The sequence below is a fragment of the Centroberyx gerrardi genome, chromosome 19 (assembly GCF_048128805.1).
Source record: "Centroberyx gerrardi isolate f3 chromosome 19, fCenGer3.hap1.cur.20231027, whole genome shotgun sequence".
NCBI classification, from domain to species: domain Eukaryota; kingdom Metazoa; phylum Chordata; class Actinopteri; order Beryciformes; family Berycidae; genus Centroberyx; species Centroberyx gerrardi.
The window spans coordinates 3,914,720-3,936,119 of record NC_136015.1 but is presented as its reverse complement, the minus strand read 5'-3'; the positions used below and the strand labels follow the sequence as shown (position 1 = coordinate 3,936,119).

Genomic DNA, 21,400 nt, shown 5'->3' with positions numbered 1-21,400 from the left:
ATGGCCAGCAAAGCTGAAATATGGCTTTCAACTACATAGTATGTTAGAGGGTTTTCCCTTCCATTCTCAGCCAGGGCAGTGCTGCCGTAACTACAAAGGTGCCATCCTGGCTACAATACCTGTCAACACTCCCATTACGCTCAGGATTTATTTATTGATTATTCTTTGAACTAGGCCTAGTCATTACAGATCACAAATGCTCCGTGATCACACAGCATGTTCCTTCCTCGTCTTTTTGTGTTCCAACAAAAAAGTGATCTGGGCTACCAAAATCTTTAGAAAGTATTACCGGGTAAATAACCATCATTTTCCTTGATAAATTAGGCTAGGGCCAAGCTTTAAAAAGCAGAATAACTACAGAGATGTAGTCCACAGGAGAGAGTTGGATATATTGAGCTGAGATTTATTGAGCCATCAGACCGCTTGAAGATGAGACATGAGTTATGTATCTTATTTTGATCTGTTTACATTTCTAATAATTTCATTTATTTCATTAATTTTATGAAGTTGCTTTCAATTGACTGCCAATTTGAATATAGCATTGAAATATCTCAGCTTTCAAAATGTCCCTCCATGACTTTTCCTTGGCCCACTTTGTGTACAAACCAGTTTTTAGATTTTCAAAATTGTGTAAAAAAAAAAAAAATAGTTATAATTATATTTATCCCTTCAGTTGAAGGCTTGTTAGCCTTCTCTTAGCCCACTTAAAATCCATTGGCCTTTGTAGTGTTAAGTGGGGATTCTGCCTATTCACGTTATGCAAGATGCAAGCTAAGTATGTCATTAACTATGAATCAGAGAATTACACTGAGAACCCAAATGGGGTTTAAAAGATAATCAGCAGAGAAATTGGCATTCCATAATATTCAGGCATAAGTAGGGCCATCTCATCCACAAAAAGCCACAATTTGGTGCTGTAAGTAGCCCAGTAGGCTACTATAAAGTGTAGTGACAATTCATGACAATGCTTACAGTTGGACTGAGAACAGGAGGATACTCGTGCCTATCCTGAGGGTAGATGCACCCCGAGGCTGTATTTTTATGTGTGCGTGTTGATGAGGTCTCATCTATAATTTGAGTGTGAGGTTTAGTTTGTCTTTTCAGCATATAGGCTGAGGAGTGCATTGCTCTGTCACACTGCTTTAAAGGCTGCTGCTGAAATAAGTTATTGGGGAATGGGATAGCATATATGTTATATGGAAGATGCCAATACAATGAACATGGATAATATTAAACATCCTTAGCTGCTAATTGGCTCTGTCATTCTCTGTGACTATAACATCTGCGTGGTATTTTGTATCAAGCTATGGTTGAATTTAATGCGCTTTTAAGACCTAATTTATAGCAGGCTTTAAAGGAAAGGGTCATAATTTTTATACGTCTGTGCTATTAAGCAATCAAGCACCCACTGAGAATATTTGAGAAAGGTTTCAAAACGGTGTTTGTGTTCCTGAGAAATTGGCGCCAGCCTCCTGTTAGCATTTGTCAGCAATACTCTCCAAGTCAGTGGAGAGTGACCATTTCTCAACAGCGTCTACAAGTTCTTTCAAACTCTTCCATTTCTTGTACTTATTACCACAACAGTTGTAAGCAGGGAGGCTTCATTTGGAAAGAAACCACAGCCAGCTATAACTGTTTTGGTGTATTTTGAACTTTCAGATGACAGTTATTTAAATGATTTCATATTTGTCATAATCGTCATTCCTTATTACATGCCAGGCATTCCTTTTTATAAGTTAGAGTCATAGAGATATATCTCTATGGTTAGAGTAATAAACACAAGAAATGGAACAGTTTGAAAGAACTTATATGCAATGCTGAGTGTAGGGATGTCCCAGTCAATGTTTTTTGTCTCCAATCCGAGTCATTAAGAACAAATAGCCTACAGCATGGTTACATTTCTTTTATCTTTAATAGTCTTTGTCATTGTTCAAAAACAAAAGTATAAATATATGTACCTTTCCATTACACTAACATTGAAAGCAGCCCTGTTGCTACCACCGCTCAAAATACTTGCATTTCAAGCATTACATCTAGCTATTGGGCTGCTTTCTGTCTGCAATTTAAAATAATTCCACACTGCAGACATGATAGTGCAACTCGCCTCCTCCAATACCATATGCCCGACTGGCGTAAGTGTTGGTCGTGGATAACACCTGTTTATGGCACATACATTTTTTACGACAATTGGGGTAAATGGAGCAGAGGGGGAGAAAATAAATAAATGGATTGGGGTTTGATTGGGTGTCATGCAGCTGATACAGATCAATCAAAATACACTGTGATCTGGTCTGATTCTGATCTTTGATATTGGCTCGGGGCATCCCTAGTTGAAAGAAATGGATTCATTCCCTATTGATTTGCACTCGCATTGCTAGCAAACACTAACAGAAACCTGGCACCAAAAATTCTTCTTCTCAAGTTACCTGTTGTTTGTGGTTGTTTTGGGGAAATCATATCACATCTATTATTCTAACATTTTAATTAGATATTATGCAAGTGCATGGTATGTGTCTTAGCATGCTGAGCCACCAGAGCAGCCCAGGGAGTCATATTTCAGTCTTTGTTGTATACATTTACATTCCTTAAGTTGGGCTTGGAGCCCTGTCAAGACACAGTCTTAATTGATCTGTATTAGTGTGGGCACATTAATGCCAGGACTCTGTCAGCTCTATCTTAAATCAAATGCTTGGCTCATCAGACACTGTCTTTGTCTCTGTAATGAGACTGGGTGAGATCTACATAACACATGCTAATTGCTGATCATGCCATCTCTCTTGTACACATTTCTTTTTTAAATTCTAATTGGATGTCCAAACTCCCCATCAAGCATGGAACATTCACACTGTGTTGCATAACGCTCAGTGTAAGAGCTCTAATGAGATAATGAGCTCTCCTGTCCCCATGTACATTTAATTGTGAAACAGAGTGGTTAAGTCTGCTTTCCTCATCCCTGCACTTAAACCACAGGCCCCATGCATGGATCTGTGCTTGCTGCCATGCAGCACGGTATTGTGTAACTGCTGCCTTGCGACTCATCACCTAAGAATTATAATGGGAGTTTCACACCCTGTTTATGCTCTCTTCCGGTTTTGAACAGAGTGAGTCTCTTGTCTCTTGTGAGTCATGGTTTCTGTCACAGGAGCCTACTCCTTTCCATAATTTGTTTGTTTTGTTTTTCTTTTACCTAGGTTTTCTGTCAGCTTGTTCTTTTTTGTTCTCCTTGTGACTTGATTTTAGCAGCGTTGTTGTTGTGTTTTGATATTGATGATGAATCTGACAAAATACAGAGTTGATCTTAGCCAGTGAAACATGTTGCAAGCACCCATGCTCCATCACTGTCATGACGAAAATCACAACAATTCACACCCCCTGTGAATAAGCAACAATAACGGGGAAACACAAACCTGTCCATTTAGTTTTTAATGAAGGTTAAGGCCCGGAAGAAGCTCTGCCCACGTTTCAGGCTCTCTCTGACAGCTGGAACAGCTCTGCAGGCAGTAAGAGTGGAATTTGGACCAGCCCTCACCCTCGCTCACAGGCTCTGCGCTCTAGTATGACAGAGAAATGTGGCACCAACGTGAAGCCTAAGCCCTACCCTACAAATGGTGGCTGTTGGGTGAAAACCTTGTAACTCAGTTAACTTAAAATGAATAATTACAGAGAAACTTCTATGATCCAGTGTGCCCAGTGGTCTCTGCACAGCACTCATGTTAACTTTCTATCTTTGTGTTGAGCAGCGTTATGAATCTCAGATTAAAAAGTATCAAGTTACTGTTTACAAATCTTGTTACTGACAACTGAATTTGGAGCAAATTGTAGAATTTTAAGTTTCACTTTTGTTTTCACAAGGGGAAGCCGACTGTATATTTTGTGGTGGCCGTGCTGATATTGTGGTGGTGTGCCACAGATGAGCCTGTGTATGGGAAACACTTGAACAGCACTTAACCACGTAATTGAAGGAGGCCTATCTCTGGGATGGGGTTCCAGCCAGGCAGGATGGACTATTGTTTTTTAGCCTACATAATGTATTGTCAAAATTAGGGTTAGGCCTATATATAGTATTGGTTTGCTGATCTACTGGGTTGATATTGTCCTTTTTATATTTGAACCAGATGTGGTGTGATGGATATGATGCATGATATGTTTCTTTGATTACATATTTATTGTAAAACTTAATACTATACTGCTTGTCTATGGGAAGACCTTAACCTGAACTGATTCTAATCAGATTCTACATAAGTATACATGAATATTTTATAGTCTCCTGTGGTCTAAATGCTGTTTCAGAGGCTTCCCACCGCCGAGACTAAAATTCTGGGAGAAGCACTAAATACTTGTAATTTTTTGGCACGAAAAAGGTCAAATTTAAAGATATTAAATATCAGAAAAAATATTGTATTGGCCTTTAGCAACCCTTATGAGTCTTGTCTTTTTCCTGTGTCTGTGTGTTGCAGATGATGAGGTTGACCTGCAGCGCAGCTCGACAGGGAGCGAGGAGGGAAACTCTGGGGAGGGAACGCCTCCAGCCAAGCGCAAAGGCAAGTTCTCCAGCCTGGGTAAGATCTTCAAGCCCTGGAAATGGAGAAAGAAGAAGCCAAGTGAGAAGTTCGCTGAAACATCTATAGGTACGCTGGGCATAATGTGTCACGTTATGATTTACACTTGAATATTTTTTATGCAGTATTTTTATTCTGGGTTTTTTCAAATGCTGGGGCCAGATGTATATGTTTTGTTTTCTTTGTTTTTTTCAGCCTTGGAAAGAAAGATTTCTGTTAGGAAAACTCGTCAAGAGCTGATTGAAAGAGGGGTGCTGAAGGAAATCCCAGAGAATGGTGGGTAGATTTTAGTAGCATCAAAAGAATTTGTTATAATCATCACTTATGTTTTAGTTAGATAAAATATGCTACAATTAGGCTCCATCTCTGACGACCTCTAACTCACTGCTTGTTTCTTCATGCGACAGAAAGCAATGATGTGAACCACTCAAAAGCTCCGCCGGTGAAGAATGGGCACCCGGTGGCCATGGACGTGGATAGGGTGTCGGAATCGGGGGTGCGGGTGTCGCGGGGGGAGTCCGACATCAGGGTGAATCCCACCTGGCTGTCCCAGGGAGATGAACGCCGGGGCAGGATACCGTCCGACGCCTCCCGAAGCAACCGGGCGCCTCTGGATGTGGACTCTCACGCCCGGCTCCCTGTGGACGTGGACAGGCGGAGCCGCCTACCGTCAGATATGGACAGGAGAGGAGGTTCTTTACCCAGAGGCCCTGCCCAAGACGATAGACACCGTAGGGATGAGAGGAGAGACGGCAAAGACGACAGAGAGGACAGAGGGAGGAGAGACGACCGGGAGGACAGAGGGAGGAGGGACGACAGGGAGGACAGAGGGAGGAGGGACGACAGGGAGGACATGGACAGAAGGGACCGGCGAGAAGACAGAGAGAGGGAGAGGGAAGGAGTTGTTGACCGGAGGGATGACCGAGACGTCAAGGAAAGGCGAGAACGGAGAGATGACCGAGAGAGGAGAGATGAAAGGACGGAGAGAGACGATAGGGATAGGAGAGACCGTGACGATAGAGAAAGGAGGGATCGCGATGATAGAGAAAGGAGGGATCGTGACGATAGGGAAAGGAGGGACGACAGGGAGAGGAGAGATGCTCGAGGAGAGAAAGATGACAGAAGAGAGGATAGAGAGAAGGAGGACAGAGAGAGGAGAGAAGATAGGGATCGGAGGCAAGACAGGGAGAGGAGAGAGAACCGAGGCGAGAGAGACGACAGAAAAGACGACCGAGACAGAGACGGGCGAGGAGAGAGAGACGACAAGAGAGAAGATAGAGATAGACGAGATGACCGAGACAGGCGGGAGGACAGAGAGAGGAGAGAGGACCGGGAGAGACGGGACGACTGGGTCAGGCGAAATGAAAGAGAGCGACGAGACGACCGTGAAAGGAGGGAAGAGAGAGAAAAGAGAGAAAAGCCGGAGTTCCTGCGGCCTACGGACGACCCGCGACCCGTCAGGCCCGTCTCAGAGATGGACTTGCGGCCGAGTCTACAGAAGAGCTCCTCAGAGGACAACAAGAAGGTCCGGCCGGCTTCGGAGGCCGACCGAAGGAGCACCCTGCCCCGGTACACCCCATCTGAGGAGTTCAGAGGACGGGCAGGTAAGATTGAAAATTGGTACTTGTTTCTCTGATCATACAGTTCCCACTTCCAACTGGTCATTGAACTTTTGAGAGGTGTATTCCAGACAGGAAAAGTCAGGGAATTTGATCATTTCTTTGGGGAAGTCAGGGAATTTTACAAATGGGTCACTTTTCAATGAATATACCAGAATGTATTGTCCAACTTGTTTCACACAGTCATTGCATTAGATCAGTGGTGTCCAATCATGTGTCATGGAGGGCCGAGAGTGTACAGGTTTTTCTTCAACAGAAGAGTTCATCAAGTGACTTCACCTTCCTTTCTCTGGTTGAAGTTGTGTTAATCAGTGAAATCACATAATGTAGTCTTTAGTTGGAAGGAAAACCTGCAGACTTGTGACTGTCCATGGCACATGATTGGACACCACTCAACAGCATGCCCAACTGTAGTGGAAACAAGACTGTTCACCCTTTTAGAACTTTTCTGAGCTGAAAAGCAACATTAACAAACCAGGAAGAAATTCTTTGGTCACGGAAACGCTACGACTTAGTTATGGAGTGGAAGTCGTGGAAAAAGTTGAAGTTAATCATTGATAAGTTGAAAATTATTCCAGACAACAAAATATGACTTTAAAGGACAATTCCAGTGTGATTGGACTTTTTCCTCATTTCCTGCATTCCCTTTTCCAGTGCTTATCAGGTTATAAGATATTTGCCGTTTCTCCCTCATCTAAGTTGTTTTTTAGAGTAAATATTTTGAAATAAACGCTGTCATTTGAACGCTTTCTAAATAAAGCCTACTCCCAGTAAAGAGGGCACACATTTTAAGCTGTAATTGTGTAAAATCAAGCTTTATTTTCTGTTGAATTTTACGGACTATAGCTGCAGAAGCATCTTGCTTGGGTTTGTCTGTTGGCTTGAATATGTTGTGATTGACAGAAGAACGTTGAGAGGTAAACGCAGAAATCACAGAAGCAGAAAACAGAAGTAAGATGCCCCTTCCTGTCTTTTTTGGGCTCTCGCTGTGTTCCTGAATGCACCCATTAACATGAAATGGTGAACGGAACTTCTTTCAAAATGTCAAACTTTCTAGCCTGATATTGGCGTTCTGATGCAACTTTGCAAAACGCAATTGGCGGCCTCTCATTTACAATGATGGATTTACCTTTATCAACCAAATTTGAATTTTCAGGAGTTGCTTTTTATGCTGTTTAGAACTGAATGGGAGTGAATAACAGCGAGAGGAATGGCAAAACTGCTTTAAAAATATATAATATAAAAACTGTGGCGCATGTATGTAAAAACTGTCACAATTAGCATTAAAGGGATGGAAATAGAAAATGAGCAAAAACTCTAATTGCGCTGTCATTTAGCCTAGTTGCTACTCCTAAACAGAGCAACTTACATTGAGTGAGCAGGTATGTGTTGCTGTTCACTCAAGGACACATTGACAGGACAGGTTATGGGCCAGTCTAACCATGATGCTATACTGCTGCCCAATATAACCCAAAACTTCTTGAAATGCTCACAAAATGAAGATATCACATCTCTCCCCATACAAACCACATCCTTTGTAAAAACACAGCCAGAGGTGAAAGATTTGCCATGATTAAATATCAGCACACGTACAAACTAAAGTCTGATGGTGTGTTAGATGCATTATGGATGAACTTTTGAACTGTATTACAGTCAGTGGGAGCTGTGAGGCAAGCAAACCCAATCTGGAAGCACTGACAAATAAATCAACTGAATGGTAAACAGCAGGCTTTTATGTATGGAGACGGGCGAACATAAAATGAAGGGAAGAGAAAAGACAAACCTTTGGGAAGCCTGTATGCTATTTTAATCTTTCTCCATGTCTGCTGTGTGTGGACTTTAAATCGTCTGATCCACCTTACTTCTCATCCCTTATGAATTGCGCAACCTTGATCAGAATTTCCCCTTTGGTTAAGCTCTTAAAAAGCTGCTTATTTTACAAGGTTGACTAACTGCTAAGCTTTGCCTTCAGTGTTTTATGTGATGAACAGTTTTTGTGTTTATGTTTGTACTTTTTTGCTCCAAAGGGAACAGTAGAAACCTTGCTGTGACCTCTCCTTCCGTGCCTGTGTGTGTTTGTGTGTGTCCCCCTGCTATAGAGTCCGCCGGTGTTCGCTTCACCCCTGACCTTGTCGCAGCACGAGACTCTTTGAGGGAACCTCCCCCAGCCAAACAGGCTCTGCTACCCCCTAAATGGCTCACAGCTCCTTCCACTGAGTCTGGCAGGACGTCCACCCCCTCCTCCTCTTCCTCTTCCTCCTCCTCCTCCTCTTCATCCTCTGCTATAGCAGTGGCCAAACCGCCGAGGACGGTCTCCCTAATAAGCGACGAGCCGCCGCGCCCCTCCCCTGCTGCTCCTCCTTCCTCAGCCGACTCGCCGCCCCCTATCCCTCCCCACGCAAAGCAGCCCCCCGTCCCTCCACCCAAACCCAGCAACCGCAACAGCAATCCCGCACTGCTTGGTGAGTTTGCTTGGCTCTGCTGCCAAAGTGTTATTGCACTTTTTCAACAAATTATTTGCTTCTCTGTCTGTGAACAAGCAGCCTTCAAAAAAAAATTTCTTTGTAGGACATAAGGATGTGTAAATAGGGCTCAGATGTACCACATAGAAGATTTACTCGTTACTCCAGGGTGTCCAAAAAGGCCAAAACTATAGGGAAACTGCACACTGACTATCAAAACTGCTTGTCAGAAGTTGGATTCCAACCCTCACCTCCATTTGGAAAACCTGGCGCCTTGGACCAGTGTATTGCTGTGAGTGGAAGTTGTGGAAATTGTGGAAGTAGTGGGGGAAGCAATGTCATCATCCTTCTTAGTTTGTGTCAGCAAAATCTATGGATATTTTTGGTTTGCCACAGCAGTTTAGCTACTTTCTCCTTTCTCTCAGTTGAATTACACCAGCCAACACCTTCCACTGGTCCATATTGCCAAAACAGACTAATTAGCAAGGCTTGCTAGCATCAAAAGTAAAGACCACAGGCTTTTGCATTCAAACAGAAAGATTGCTGTGAGGCATCATTTAAGCTCAGGATTTATATGGCATGTTGGGTGTGCAGGGCTTGTATCCACACCTATTTTCAGGAATGCTGATATTGCTTTTTGAAAAGTTCTTTGCCTGTACTGTTTCCAGACAGATTTAAAAATCGGTGTGTGCGTGACAGAGGAGCTGGTGGTGTGGTTATCAGTGTGCGAACGAGAGAGGTGAGAAAGATGGAAGGAGGTAGAGCAAGATAGGGTGGGGACGCTCGAACATGTCTTAAAAAAAACAACAACCCAAAAAATGCACCCAAATGCACCATGAGTTGAACAGCTTCAGCTAATTAAATGCCCGTTATTCCCTTTCATCTTTGAGTCAGAGAGGGTGAGAGTTATATTTCATCTTGATGTTGTTTGATGGAATTAACACTGATCCAGACAGAAGTGCAGGCAAGTGCAAGTGGCTCCTTGTCAGAGTGGGAGTTTTCCTTCTGCAGAAATCATTTGAGTTCACCTTCTGCAATTATTAAGCTGTTATTTTAGTTCATGTAATGCACCACTCACTGTAGGGTACATAGTTGAAAGCATGGTAGGCTATACGCCAACACACCATGGTATACCTCTAATACAGTATTGCAGTAACCATTGGCGCTGCTACTTGCCATCATTTAATATATTTCATGAAGCATACACACAGTAGCTTTAATAAGTCATTCTATGTATTGACTTTAATTCCAGGAGTCCTCTCCCTGACCTAGCTGTGAGCTCAATCACCTTTACGTCTCAGCTCATCGTTATGTGTTTCCCTATATAGTCTTCGTCTGCAGTTTTAGTGTGTACTGCCATCGCTCTCTGGAGATAGGGCACGCTCTGGCTTGTCTTTGCAGCGTTTATGCAATGCCAGCACTCCTCTCCAGAGATGATAGACCCTGATTGGCTGTTGTAGTGTTTCTTGTCCTTTGTCCCAGCATGCCCCAGCTGCCCTTGTTTACAGCCCATCCCAGTACTGTCTCATTGAAACACACACACACACAGTTTCTATGGCAGTCACACATTCCAGCGCCATTTGTTAGGCGCGGTTCCCATGCATATGTTACTCCAATTCAATTCACACTTGTATAGATACAGTCTGCAGCCCCTTGTGGGTGTACCGTCGCTTGGCTTATTGGCTCACCGAGACTGCATCGGTGGTGAGCCGTGTCAGTGGAAAGGGCCACGGGATGTTAAGGGTTGTGTTTTTCCAGTGTATTGGTCTCCTGGGACTGCGCAGACACACACACACACATGCACACACACACTTCTAGTGCAGGCAAGCCCTGTAGCATACAGCTGCTTCTGTTTTCCCTTCATTTCTCTCAGCTCATAGTGTCAGAGAGCTCCGTTTTTATTACTTTTTTAAGTCTTTTTTTCAATTTCAAGTTTTAAGACTAGGCTGTTTCAGTTTAAAGTGTATTTAACAGAAGTATTACATAGTACACTCAACAAAGCAAAGAGTTTAAGTGGAATGAAGACCAGATAACACATGAGTCAAACAAACCAGGTGGCAACATTGACAGTAAAATAGTAGCACCTGGACAAATGCGGTTGTCAAGGTTAATAAAAGGATACATTTTAGAGATGAGTTTTGAGCCTGGACTTGAAAAGTGGAGTTTCCCTATGGTTAGGGAAACTAGAGTGGGAATGTCAGAAGTGCATCATAGCTGAACCATATGTCAAATGCTGCAACTGCAATGCAATAGTAGTCCATATAGCTATGTAAGCCAGAAGAAGAGCCAACAGCAAAATGTATCTCTTTCTCAGCAAGAGTTATTGCCCCAGAAATGTTGTTTTTCACCAAAAGATTGGTGTAAACCATGCTCTGCACAGAGCTCTCCAGGTCATCTCCGAGACAAAAAAACATGTAGCGAGTAATTGTGAAACTAACCCACCCAATACCCTCTGGTATTTCCCCCCCCCCCTGCCTGGTACGTTACAGCCATACGGATAAACCCAGCACCATCCCTGACATCTCCACTCATTTTTGCCAGCTTCCACATTGAACAGGGGCTCTAAGGTCAGGCAGCCTGGTTACTGGACCAGCTGGCGACACCAGGGCGAGCTAGGCCTCTACCTCTCTCTCCCCGTCTACCTCCGCCACAGGGCTGGCCAGACCTCAGGTACCAGGCGGGGCACCGTATCTCAATCCGTCTCGCACAGAGCCTGCATCCTGGTGGTACAGATTTACCACCTTCATAACACGCGAAATACCTCACCTCCATTTTTACCCCCACTACTGCATTGCATGACATAAGACTATAATGCAGCCAATGGTATAAGTTTCAGCTCAGCCAACTAACTCTAAATGCTACCCAAGAAAACACCGCATGGAAATTAACATCCAGTTTGCCGCAGTTTGTTGACCTCAATAGATGTTACACCAAAGACTGCTGAGACATCCAAGTGAAATATTGTTTCTAAATTAATAGAAATGCTTCTTGTGTTACTTTGAAATGATAAATTCCCCAATGTTGCACGGCTCAGAGTGAGCAGAGACTGATGTAGTGTCATGTCATGCCACTTGCAGTTGCTAATAGAAAAAAACATCAGTTCCCTAATTATCCTTGTCTGTCACACTCTACTGACTTAGCAACCAGCACTGAGGCATAGGGACATTTGTCATTCTCCCTGACTAAAACGGTTATTCTCATTATATTTGCTTGTCAGCTTGATTTTGTTCATTTTCTAACCCTAACTTCCATCCCTGCATAGATTGAATGTTCATCTCACCAAGTTAAAAAAGTCATAACGCTGTGTATTGATGTGTTGATTGCAGGTTAAGCTTGGATGTTGGATGTCACTTGATTAATTACTGCATGTAGTGAGTGTCAGTTTATATGACAAGTGTTGGATTACTTTGTGGTTGACTTGCAGCGGAGCTCTCTCAGCCCGGCAGTGGCATAATTGTAGTGCCAGCACCTGCCAAGCGCTCTCCACCAACCCCGCCCAAGAGGATGACCCCCGTCACCAAGCGCCATTCTGTCGAGTCACCTCAACCAACCAGCCAAGCCCCGGAGTCTCCCATTTCTGACCCGGCCTCGCTCCCCGCACCGGTGCCCTCTGCTGTCCCCACAGGAGATAGCACCGAGGACAACAAGGCTGCAGCAGCCCACCAACCCTCCAGCGAGCCTCTGCCTTCACCTCCGTCCCACATACCCCCGTCCCCTCCCAGGGTTCAGTCGCTCCCTCCGCCCAGCGCCTCCTCTGGCCCTGCGCCCGCCGTACAGACTGATCCCCCCAGCCCCACCACTGAGCCCCCCAGCCAGCCTCCAACCATCCCCCTACATATCCTCATCCAGAGAGCCCTCGCCAGCCCGGGCCCAGCTCAGCCCAACCCAGACGGTTCCCAGCGGGCACATTCGCTACTGTTTGAGTCTCCTCCAGAGTTCCTCATCGAGGCAGGAGGAGGGTCACGATACTCTCTCCCCACCACCATCGAACCTCTCAGGCTGTAAGTGTCCCATATACATTGCCTGCATACATTACAAAACACTGTTGCTTTGAAACCTCACTGTGAATCTTCCTTTTAGGGTGTGATCCCACCTACGGTTTGTTTTCTTTGGTCTGAACCGTAGTGGAAAAGTTAACTTTGTTGCATTTTTGTATTCGGTTTGGTTAGGTTCACACTGCCCAGACGAACCAGGGCTTGCAAACAAAAGTCACATGGACTCCCAAGTGGCTCACTGATTGGACAGAGATTTGGGGCAGTGGGGAGAAGTCACAATAAATTCCATGTCCTGTAATTTTAGCTAAGCAGGATGGACTTGTCTGCACTCTTTCAGTAATTTACCTTCTCTGGTGTTCATACGAGTGAAGAACACCTGAAGGAATCGCTTAATATGAGCGTGTCCTGGGGTTGTTTACTATTGTTGGTTCAGACTATGTTCTCACTGCCACCAAACCGCACCACAGTTGTCTTAGAAGATGACAGAGACCCGCATTTTCAGGTGTTTTGGTGTAATTTGCTGCCACCCAAGTTTGAATGGTATTGTTCTTAACTGCCCAAACGAACCTAAGTAAAGGAGTAAACACTCCAGATTTTGAACAAACCGCTCCAAACATGCTTGGTGTGAGCGCAACCTTAATGTAAAAATGAACACACAATTGACTTTTCCCCTCAAATGAAGTTTTAAATCAGTCAGCTCAGGCTGTGGACACACTACACGACTGAGCAGACATCACACACTCAATGACTGACTTTGGGAAGCACACACTTGACCATATGGATTTTGGAAACACACACTACCTGAATTGTAACACCATGCAACCCCCAAATTTTCTGCTACAACACAGAGCATTTTTCTTCCCACACTTGCTGGAATTTTTTTTCTTCTCTCACGCTCAGTTCTGATTGGCTATTGCCCTTCTCTGTTCAGATTTTTGGCGCACTCACACTACAGGAGGACATCAAGACTTGTCCAGATTTGATTCGTAAAAATTGTCCAATTTTTGACAAGTCATGATGGCCAAATTGTGGCTACAATCAGCAGAAAAGTAGTGTGTCCCCAGACTCGGACATAGCAGCAAATGACTTAATTTTGAGTGAGCCTCTGAGAGCAGTTTTCTAATGGCTGTATCTCTCTGCAGGCCAGAAGATGATGACTTTGACATGGAGGAGGAGCTGAGGAAGCTTCACCCCCAGAGGCTTCCTCGACAGCCTGGGCTGGAGCCCCGCAGCCGGAGGGCCCTGATCGGAGACCCCAGAGTCAGCGTCATCCCCGAGGGCGGAGGACCAGGGGACAGCGAAGAAGAGACCGACTCCGATGGCCCCATCCTATACAGAGACGACGATGATGACGAGGAGGAGGAAGGCCCCCCAAGTAAGTTGCTCTCATGTTATAATGCTGCATTCACATCATATGAAAGGGGCGGTAGATACCAGCTCCCTGCTTGAAAATGCTCTTCACCTCAGCTTTCAGCAGGTAAATACTACTTGAGATCTCAGAGTTTGGTGATGGACCATGATTTCTGATTCCTTTATTTCAAATAAAACAAACAAAATAAAAAAATGTTTTTATAAGATTACATCTTGGATCAGAATAGAAGTAAACACGAACAGAGGTCGATTGAAGAAAACTTTCCCCCGCTCGTTAAAACTTGACAGCATGCCCCCCCCATGCTGCAGGAGGTCTGGATGTGTCAATATCCCACTTTTCATACGTTATGTCCAGAGGCTAGATGCTACAGTACTTACACGTGTGTGTGACAGGTGGGCTGGCCAGCCGTGTGAAGAGGAAGGACACGTTGGCCCTGAGGCTGGAGAGACAGGAGAGAGAGGAGAGGGAAGCCCACGAGAACCAAGACGGCATGAGCTGGCAGAGCAAGGAACAGTGGTTGGCAGTGAGGATGAAGATCGGCACGGCGCTGACACGGTAAACAACACCTGGACCTCCTTCCTTTGTGTTATGTCCACTATGTATTAAGGTTAGACGTATATATGTGTTAGGTGATATATGGGACCAATATATGCCTTTCATTAAAAATCAGATATCGGCTAGTCATTGACATCCACCTCTGATATGATGGATGTGATGCAGTTTGATTTATTACTTATTTATTGTATAACACTGGTTGTCTATAGGATTACTTTAACCTGAATTAATCCTAATCTGATATTTTGATCAGATTCCACACAAGTATGCGTAGATATATTATAGTTATTATTATGGGTTTTTCATATCCCATGTTCTAAATTCTGGGGGGAAAACTGACGCTTCAACAACCCATATCAGTCGAGCCCCAACATGTATGTAACCTAATGATTGCACAAAGTGTGCAGGCATTTGTTGCTCGTGGTAGTGAACAGCGTTCCGTGTCTTCAGGCGGCTGAGCCAAAGACCGACGGCAGAGGAGCTGGAGCAGAGGAACATCCTTCAAGGTAACACTCTTCCTCCTTCCCTCTATCCCTCACTCATTTTTCAGCTTCTTCATTCAGGTGTGTTTATTTGCGCTTCGATCCCTCTGCACAGCAAGGTCAGAACCCCCACTTTTAATCTTTTTCATCCCTGCTAAAATCAATAGCGTGCATCATTCATTTTACTTCTCTGTCCATTGGCTAATTTTTTTTTTCTTGCCTCAGGCACACTAATAGGTACAAAACACACAGGAGACCCCAAACAGTTTTGGGCTCTGTTTGTGGTTGGGCCACTATGGTCCATTACTATGGATATTGTATCTGATTAGAATAATGTTTCAACTCCAGGTGTACCAAGTAAATGCCCCCTTGTGGTCTGTTTGGAGAAGAATGTAAACACACTGATCTCAATATGAACAGAATCTACAGTAGGCTGAAATATAGTGAAAGTCACCCTGGTGTGGTTGAACTTTAGTCCAGAATCATTGGGACGCCAAGTTGGATCCCAGAACCAAGTATCAACATAATACTCCTTAGAATCCATCAACACCTTTTTTATCCAGGATGCATACCGCCCTACTGTGTCTCGCTTGTCCTCGAACGACTCGGCGAAGACGATGGTTGCAAGTCGCGCTAAAACAATGCGGTGCCTTGTGCAGGGAAAGGCAGTGATTAAAAAGACTCCTGTTACCCCAGCGTGCCGGCAGAAGCTCAAGTGAAGTGTACCTGACTGGCTGCAGTGTTTTTCTTTCTCATGGAATGTATTTTTCCTCCCCTAGCCAAGAACGAAACGGATCGACGGCTGGAGAGGTGCGAGATCAAACGGAGGCTCACCAGAAAGGTCAGGATGCGACACACACACACACACACACACACACACACACACACACACACACAAAGCATTAAACCCAATAGCAATATGTCGAGCACAAACGCAAAAATCCAACTGGACAATATTGGCCATTGATTAAAAATCTTATGTGGTCCAATCAGTGTCGTCCACATCTGATATGATGGATGATACAGTTTGACTGATGACATATTTATTGTAAAATTGATCAATACTACACTGGTTGTCTATGGGAAGACCTTAACTTGAATTGGTTCTAATGAAACAAGTATTAGTGAGTATGTAGTAGTAGTATTCATAATAATAGTAGTAGCAGTAGTAGCAGTATTATCCTGGTTTTCAATGGAGAGTTTTAGTGTCCCATGATTTCATATTAACAGTGCATAGCGTCTCTTCTCATTAACTGAGATTAATGTTTTTGTACATGGTCCCTGACAAAATATACAAAAATAAAAAAAATATGCTGTTTCAGAGGCTTTTCCACTAGACAAGAATAACATTCTGGGGGAAATACTGAATTTTTGGGGATGTTTTAGATCCTCAAAATGGTCAAATTTAAAGGAGGGGTATCTTTTGCTTTTTCAGCAATTTTATATAATTACCTGGTGTCTATAAAATACATCTATTAAGTTTTTTTTCAGTAAAAATCGTTTAGTTATAGCTTTAGCTATTCACTTCCCAATGTTGGTTTCCCACCTACAAGAAAATAGGTTTTACATGAGCAGCTTCTTTTGCTAATGAGCTACTGCTCTGATTGGCTGGCCATTCTGGAAGGCCTGCCCTCCTCTTAGCACTGATTGGTCGATTTCAGACAGTCTAGGGTCTACATAGAAACTGGAGCAAAATCTGACTGGCTTGTACAAAGGGGCGTGTTTTATAGTTGGTGACTGTGGGGAAATGGCATAGTAACATGATTCTGTTTTTTTACTGTGATTACTTCACACCTCCAAGTACCAAAATCACCATAAATACTAAGAATTGCCACATCCTAGGATACCCCCCCTTTAAAGATACAAATATTGGCACGAATTATTGGCAGCTATCAGCATCTTCAATCCAAAATGATTGGTACCAGGCTTCAAAAGCCCATATTGGTCAAACCTTAATTAGGACATGACCCCTCAGACAGACCTGACTTATGCTCATGTTCCTCCTTCTGTCAGCTGTCCCAGAGACCCACAGTGGCCGAGCTCCTGGACAGGAAGATCCTGCGTTTCCACGAGAACGTCGAGTGCACCCACGCCCACGACTACGACCGCCGTGCAGACAAACCCTGGACCAAGCTCACTCCCGCTGACAAGGTGAGAGTGACCACATGCCCCCCCCCCCACACACACACACGTAAACGCAGACATCTGCCTTTTCGCTAACAGGGCTCCTGAGGCTCACACCTTCTTACCAAGGGAGAGCCTAAAGCCTTGTGCTTTTTTAACAGCACCGTCTTTTGCTATGGTCAACTCGGAGAGGATTTGCATTCCAAGCAGATTCAGTGTCAAGGAAGAATCCCAGGAATGCAATACGAATGCTGCCTAATGGCTGTGTTGAGTCTTACCCAGTGAATTACCTGGTCCAGTGAAGCTCAGAGAATATTTAGGAACAGAAATCACATGTATGTTCTCGTATCTAGGAAAGAAATACCCTCAAGAAAGAAATATTGTTGTTTTCTGAGTTTAATACGGTCTTATTTCTCCATGCATTTCAAGAAATAATATCAGTGTCTAGGGTTGCAAGTTACGCAATTGTAAGTGAGCGTGTAACTTGCACTATAAGGTAAAAACGTAGCTTGCTGGGTTCGTCTGGAGCATTAACAATCTGAAATAATAATAATATTCACATTGAGCTTTGATCATACAATCCCTTTCTTCCTTTCTGCAATGCCGTAAAAGGATAAAGCCATTTCTGCTGAACTGCTACTTCTTTCATGTCTGTTCTCAGGCTGCCATCCGCAAGGAGCTCAACGAGTTCAAGAGTTCAGAGATGGAGGTTCACGAAGACAGCAGGATCTATACCCGGTCAGTCTCCTATACGGCGCCATCAATAATTCACCCGTTCTTTCGACTCCTCTGTGCTCGACGGCGCTCCGACGTCCACTCAAGTTCATTCAAGCGCTTTCATGAATATTTTAGCAGTGATTTTGTTTTGTGTTTTTTATTTTTTTTCAAAAGAAGTCAACATTTGCTCTGCTTTCTGCCCCGAAGATCTTGACTAACACCGTGACCTTTTCCTTCCCTTTCATGCAGCTTCCACCGGCCTTAGCTGTCCACGCCGAGCAGAAAAGCACTTAGACCAGGGGACTGAGAGCGTACAGTTTGTCCGCAGTAAGGAGGAATGCCCCCCCCCTCCCTCCTCCCTCCATCTCTGCAATATGACAATTCCTCTCCTCACTATGGATTGGAGATGTAGACCCATCGGTCTACTAACTACTGACCGCCCGCTGGCCTACTCCAGCTGAGAGCGACTCCTGCTGACGACCGATCGGTTCACCGACTGCCGGGTTCTCAGAAGTACTCCGGTTTGCGCGATACCGGACCGCGGGCCGGGAGGGGGGAAAAAAGAGAGGTTTCTAACATTTGTAGTTCACCTCGTCCGTATCGGAGGTGCCCGGTGCCAACGCCGAGGGATCCCCGCGGCCGCGCTCCCACGCTCCCGCTGTGACATAAAAAGGGGGGGACGCACAGTACAGAGAGAGGAGATCACATATACAGTATGTTCTCTCTGCGTGTCGTCTCCCTCAGGGTAAAACCACTCCCGACGAGGCCTTCACCTGCCTTTTACTCTCAGTAGAATCCTTTTTTTTTTTTACTCGTTTCCTCTCCACGTCAGGAAGACTACGCACAGAAATGGATCCGGTAGCTCTTCAGTTCATATTTGCACCATCGGCGGTACTTACTAGTCCGACGTCTGATTTCGACCTTTGGTTTTGTATCACTTGCTGTTTTATATGTGAGTGTACGGTACCGCAAATGCGTACCTAAGGGTGCCAGCCGGCGCCAGCCTTAACTTCCTTTTTTCATGTAATTTAAGGTTTAGCCTCAATATCCGAGAGGGACAGACAAAATGTGAAACAGTGTTGCTACACAGCAGTGTGTTTCTGACCTTATCTAAAACTCAGTTGTAGCCTCTTTTGAATCAGCTGTGGAGCTCTGTGCATAGAACATCAGAGCGTTGATTTGCATTATCCCAATGTGCATTTTACTGTATTTTGTCTATTATTTAAATGATTTTCTCGCAGCACATATCAGTAGATGAATCTGTAATAAGGCACCTTACGTTCCTTAATTGGGAGTATAGAAAATTATATATGAAAGTTCTGAAACTGACTTTAAAGCGCAACAGAAAAGTCGCTCTGCAATTCTGTGTTTCTGATTGAAATATTGCGGCAGGAAAATGCACATATTTTTATTTCGCTGACTATTTTAAGGTACTTTGTATATGCAGGCCAGCGTTTGGCCGCAACTGTATAGATGAATTATGTAGATTTGATTGACTTTATATTGTACATCTTCTAATGCTGACAAAAATGTTTTAATTGTAATTAAAGTATTTCACAATGCTATTTTCTAAGTAGTTCTACCAGATAATGGTACAGAAAAGTTTTCTCTATTTTGATGTATAGTTTTTTTTTTTTTTTTTTTTTACAATACAGAGATCTTTAAAACTGACTTTTTTGCAGCCCACTGTATAAATGAACAATTCACTCAAATTAAAAGAACTGACGATTTTCATGTGAAAGTATGATGTGATTATTCTGCCTCTAATCGTTTTTAACCATGTCTGTATTTAACAGCAATTCTGCTCAGACTCATTTACTTGCCTTTCAGCCAGTCCGCCAGACGGCCTCTAGCAGTTCAGAATCATTTCTCTCCCCACTCTTCTCTATATTTTGTATTCTCCCCATCTGTCGGTGGAGGGATTTTAGTAATTGGCATTGATTTGGCATGAATGATATATGGCCTTTTAAAATGACCAGATGAGGGCAGTGTTATATTAACTGTGCAAATCGATTCACAACACTGTCATCACCACCATCCCAATGTCTAAATCCCACTATACAGTCTAACCCGACAAAACCCTTGAAAGAATCCTAATGTTTTTTCTCTCTCTCAGAATGAGTGGAAAAATATGCTTTGTTGTCTCTAATAGAAGAATCATTTGCTTCAGACGGGTGCAGCTGAATTTCCTCAAAGCCAAGCAGAAACTGGTGCTGTTTGCCCCTTTCACAGCCTGTGAAATGCTAATTAGGAGGAAACATAATAGATATGGATTCAGTCAACACCCCCTCTCCTCCATTTAGTCTTTTGAAACTAATTGGCCGTGGCGCATTAAAATGATTATCGAAATGAATCGGTTATAGGCTAGACCTTTCATCTGATAAATTATCATCTTGCTCATTGGACTGTTTTGTTTTCCACAGATTTTGAGCAATGAGCCATTATAGATCCTATTCAACTATTATGTGATTACATACATGCATACATGCATGAATATTTGATAGCCTATGCAATGCTGTTAATGGATGAATTAATTTGTTTTTACCTTAATCCTGGAAGGTCAGTTAGAAACAAACGCATTGTCAAAAAATTAAATGATTACTTATATTTCAGAAAATATAGAAAGCATTTTCAATAATGTTAATGAAAGAGTAGTATTTTTTATTTTCAGTTTCATTTTGGAAGAATACTGACCTTACATGGTAGAATCATACACTACTTCTTTTTAAACATTTTACATGCTGTTGGCACCTTGACTTTTACAAAATACCAAAATGAATGCAAAGGTTAGAAGTATTGACAATGATAACAAATCATACAATCCTGCAACATGTATTGAATATTACTGGAGTCAGGATCACAGTACAAAGCCATCAAGTCCCATTTGATTCATTTATTTCTCAGTAGCTACTGTCATCTGCTGTCATTTCTATCTACTACAGACCCTGGACTTATATTTTTCTAAACAAGGCAACTTGTGGGGTTTGACACAGTGTCTCTGATCCTGATGACGCCAGGTAAAGACAAATCCCATAATTACCTTTGTATAAGACCGAGCACGTGTGTCCTTATCAACAGGCTGTCAGGAGGATTTCATCTCTAAATTGGTTAGCTAGTTATCACACTGTCAAACCCCTTGTGTTACCTGCAGCTCCTGTTAAGCACAACGGAACATGCATAGAACTAATTAGAGCTGCTGACATCTTGGCCGGCATCCTAAACACCGCCGCAGACAAGGAGAGGAAAGCTTTACTCGTGCTTTCTCTCTGTGTGTACACTTCTTTAACCACTTTTCACTTATCTTATCAGTGACACGCTGGTAAACAAACCTACGGAAGAGGATTAGGGCCACATGAAGAATTTATTTGAGTTTAAAGAATTCTGAGTTTAAAGTCAGAATTCTGAGATTCTGAGAAAAAAGTCAGAATTCTGAGAAAAAAGTCAGTTTAAACTCAGAATTCAGATTTTTCACGTCTCCCTTCTCTTCCATACAAACCAGCACTATAAACAAAAAT

The 21,400-nt window shown here is 43.4% G+C and overlaps 1 protein-coding gene across 6 annotated transcripts in view; it reads left to right on the top strand.

Annotated features, from left to right (window-relative positions):
• The window catches only part of phactr4a (phosphatase and actin regulator 4a), a 33,698-nt gene extending 14,069 nt beyond the window's left edge, over window positions 1–19,629 (top strand). For 5 of the 6 annotated variants that reach the window (XM_078290374.1, XM_078290376.1, XM_078290375.1 and 2 more), the window contains 12 exons: window positions 4,458–4,628; window positions 4,755–4,835; window positions 4,967–6,163; window positions 8,278–8,640; window positions 12,065–12,641; window positions 13,778–14,010; window positions 14,400–14,562; window positions 15,013–15,068; window positions 15,824–15,885; window positions 17,058–17,195; window positions 17,830–17,906; window positions 18,135–19,629. In XM_078290374.1, coding sequence (XP_078146500.1) covers window positions 4,458–4,628; window positions 4,755–4,835; window positions 4,967–6,163; window positions 8,278–8,640; window positions 12,065–12,641; window positions 13,778–14,010; window positions 14,400–14,562; window positions 15,013–15,068; window positions 15,824–15,885; window positions 17,058–17,195; window positions 17,830–17,906; window positions 18,135–18,150 — 3,134 coding nt within the window. In that variant the 3' untranslated portion in view covers window positions 18,151–19,629. The remainder of the gene's footprint in view (window positions 1–4,457; window positions 4,629–4,754; window positions 4,836–4,966; window positions 6,164–8,277; window positions 8,641–12,064; window positions 12,642–13,777; window positions 14,011–14,399; window positions 14,563–15,012; window positions 15,069–15,823; window positions 15,886–17,057; window positions 17,196–17,829; window positions 17,907–18,134) is intronic. The other variant, XM_078290377.1, reaches the window with a different exon arrangement.
• The last annotated feature ends 1,771 nt before the right edge of the window (window positions 19,630–21,400 follow it).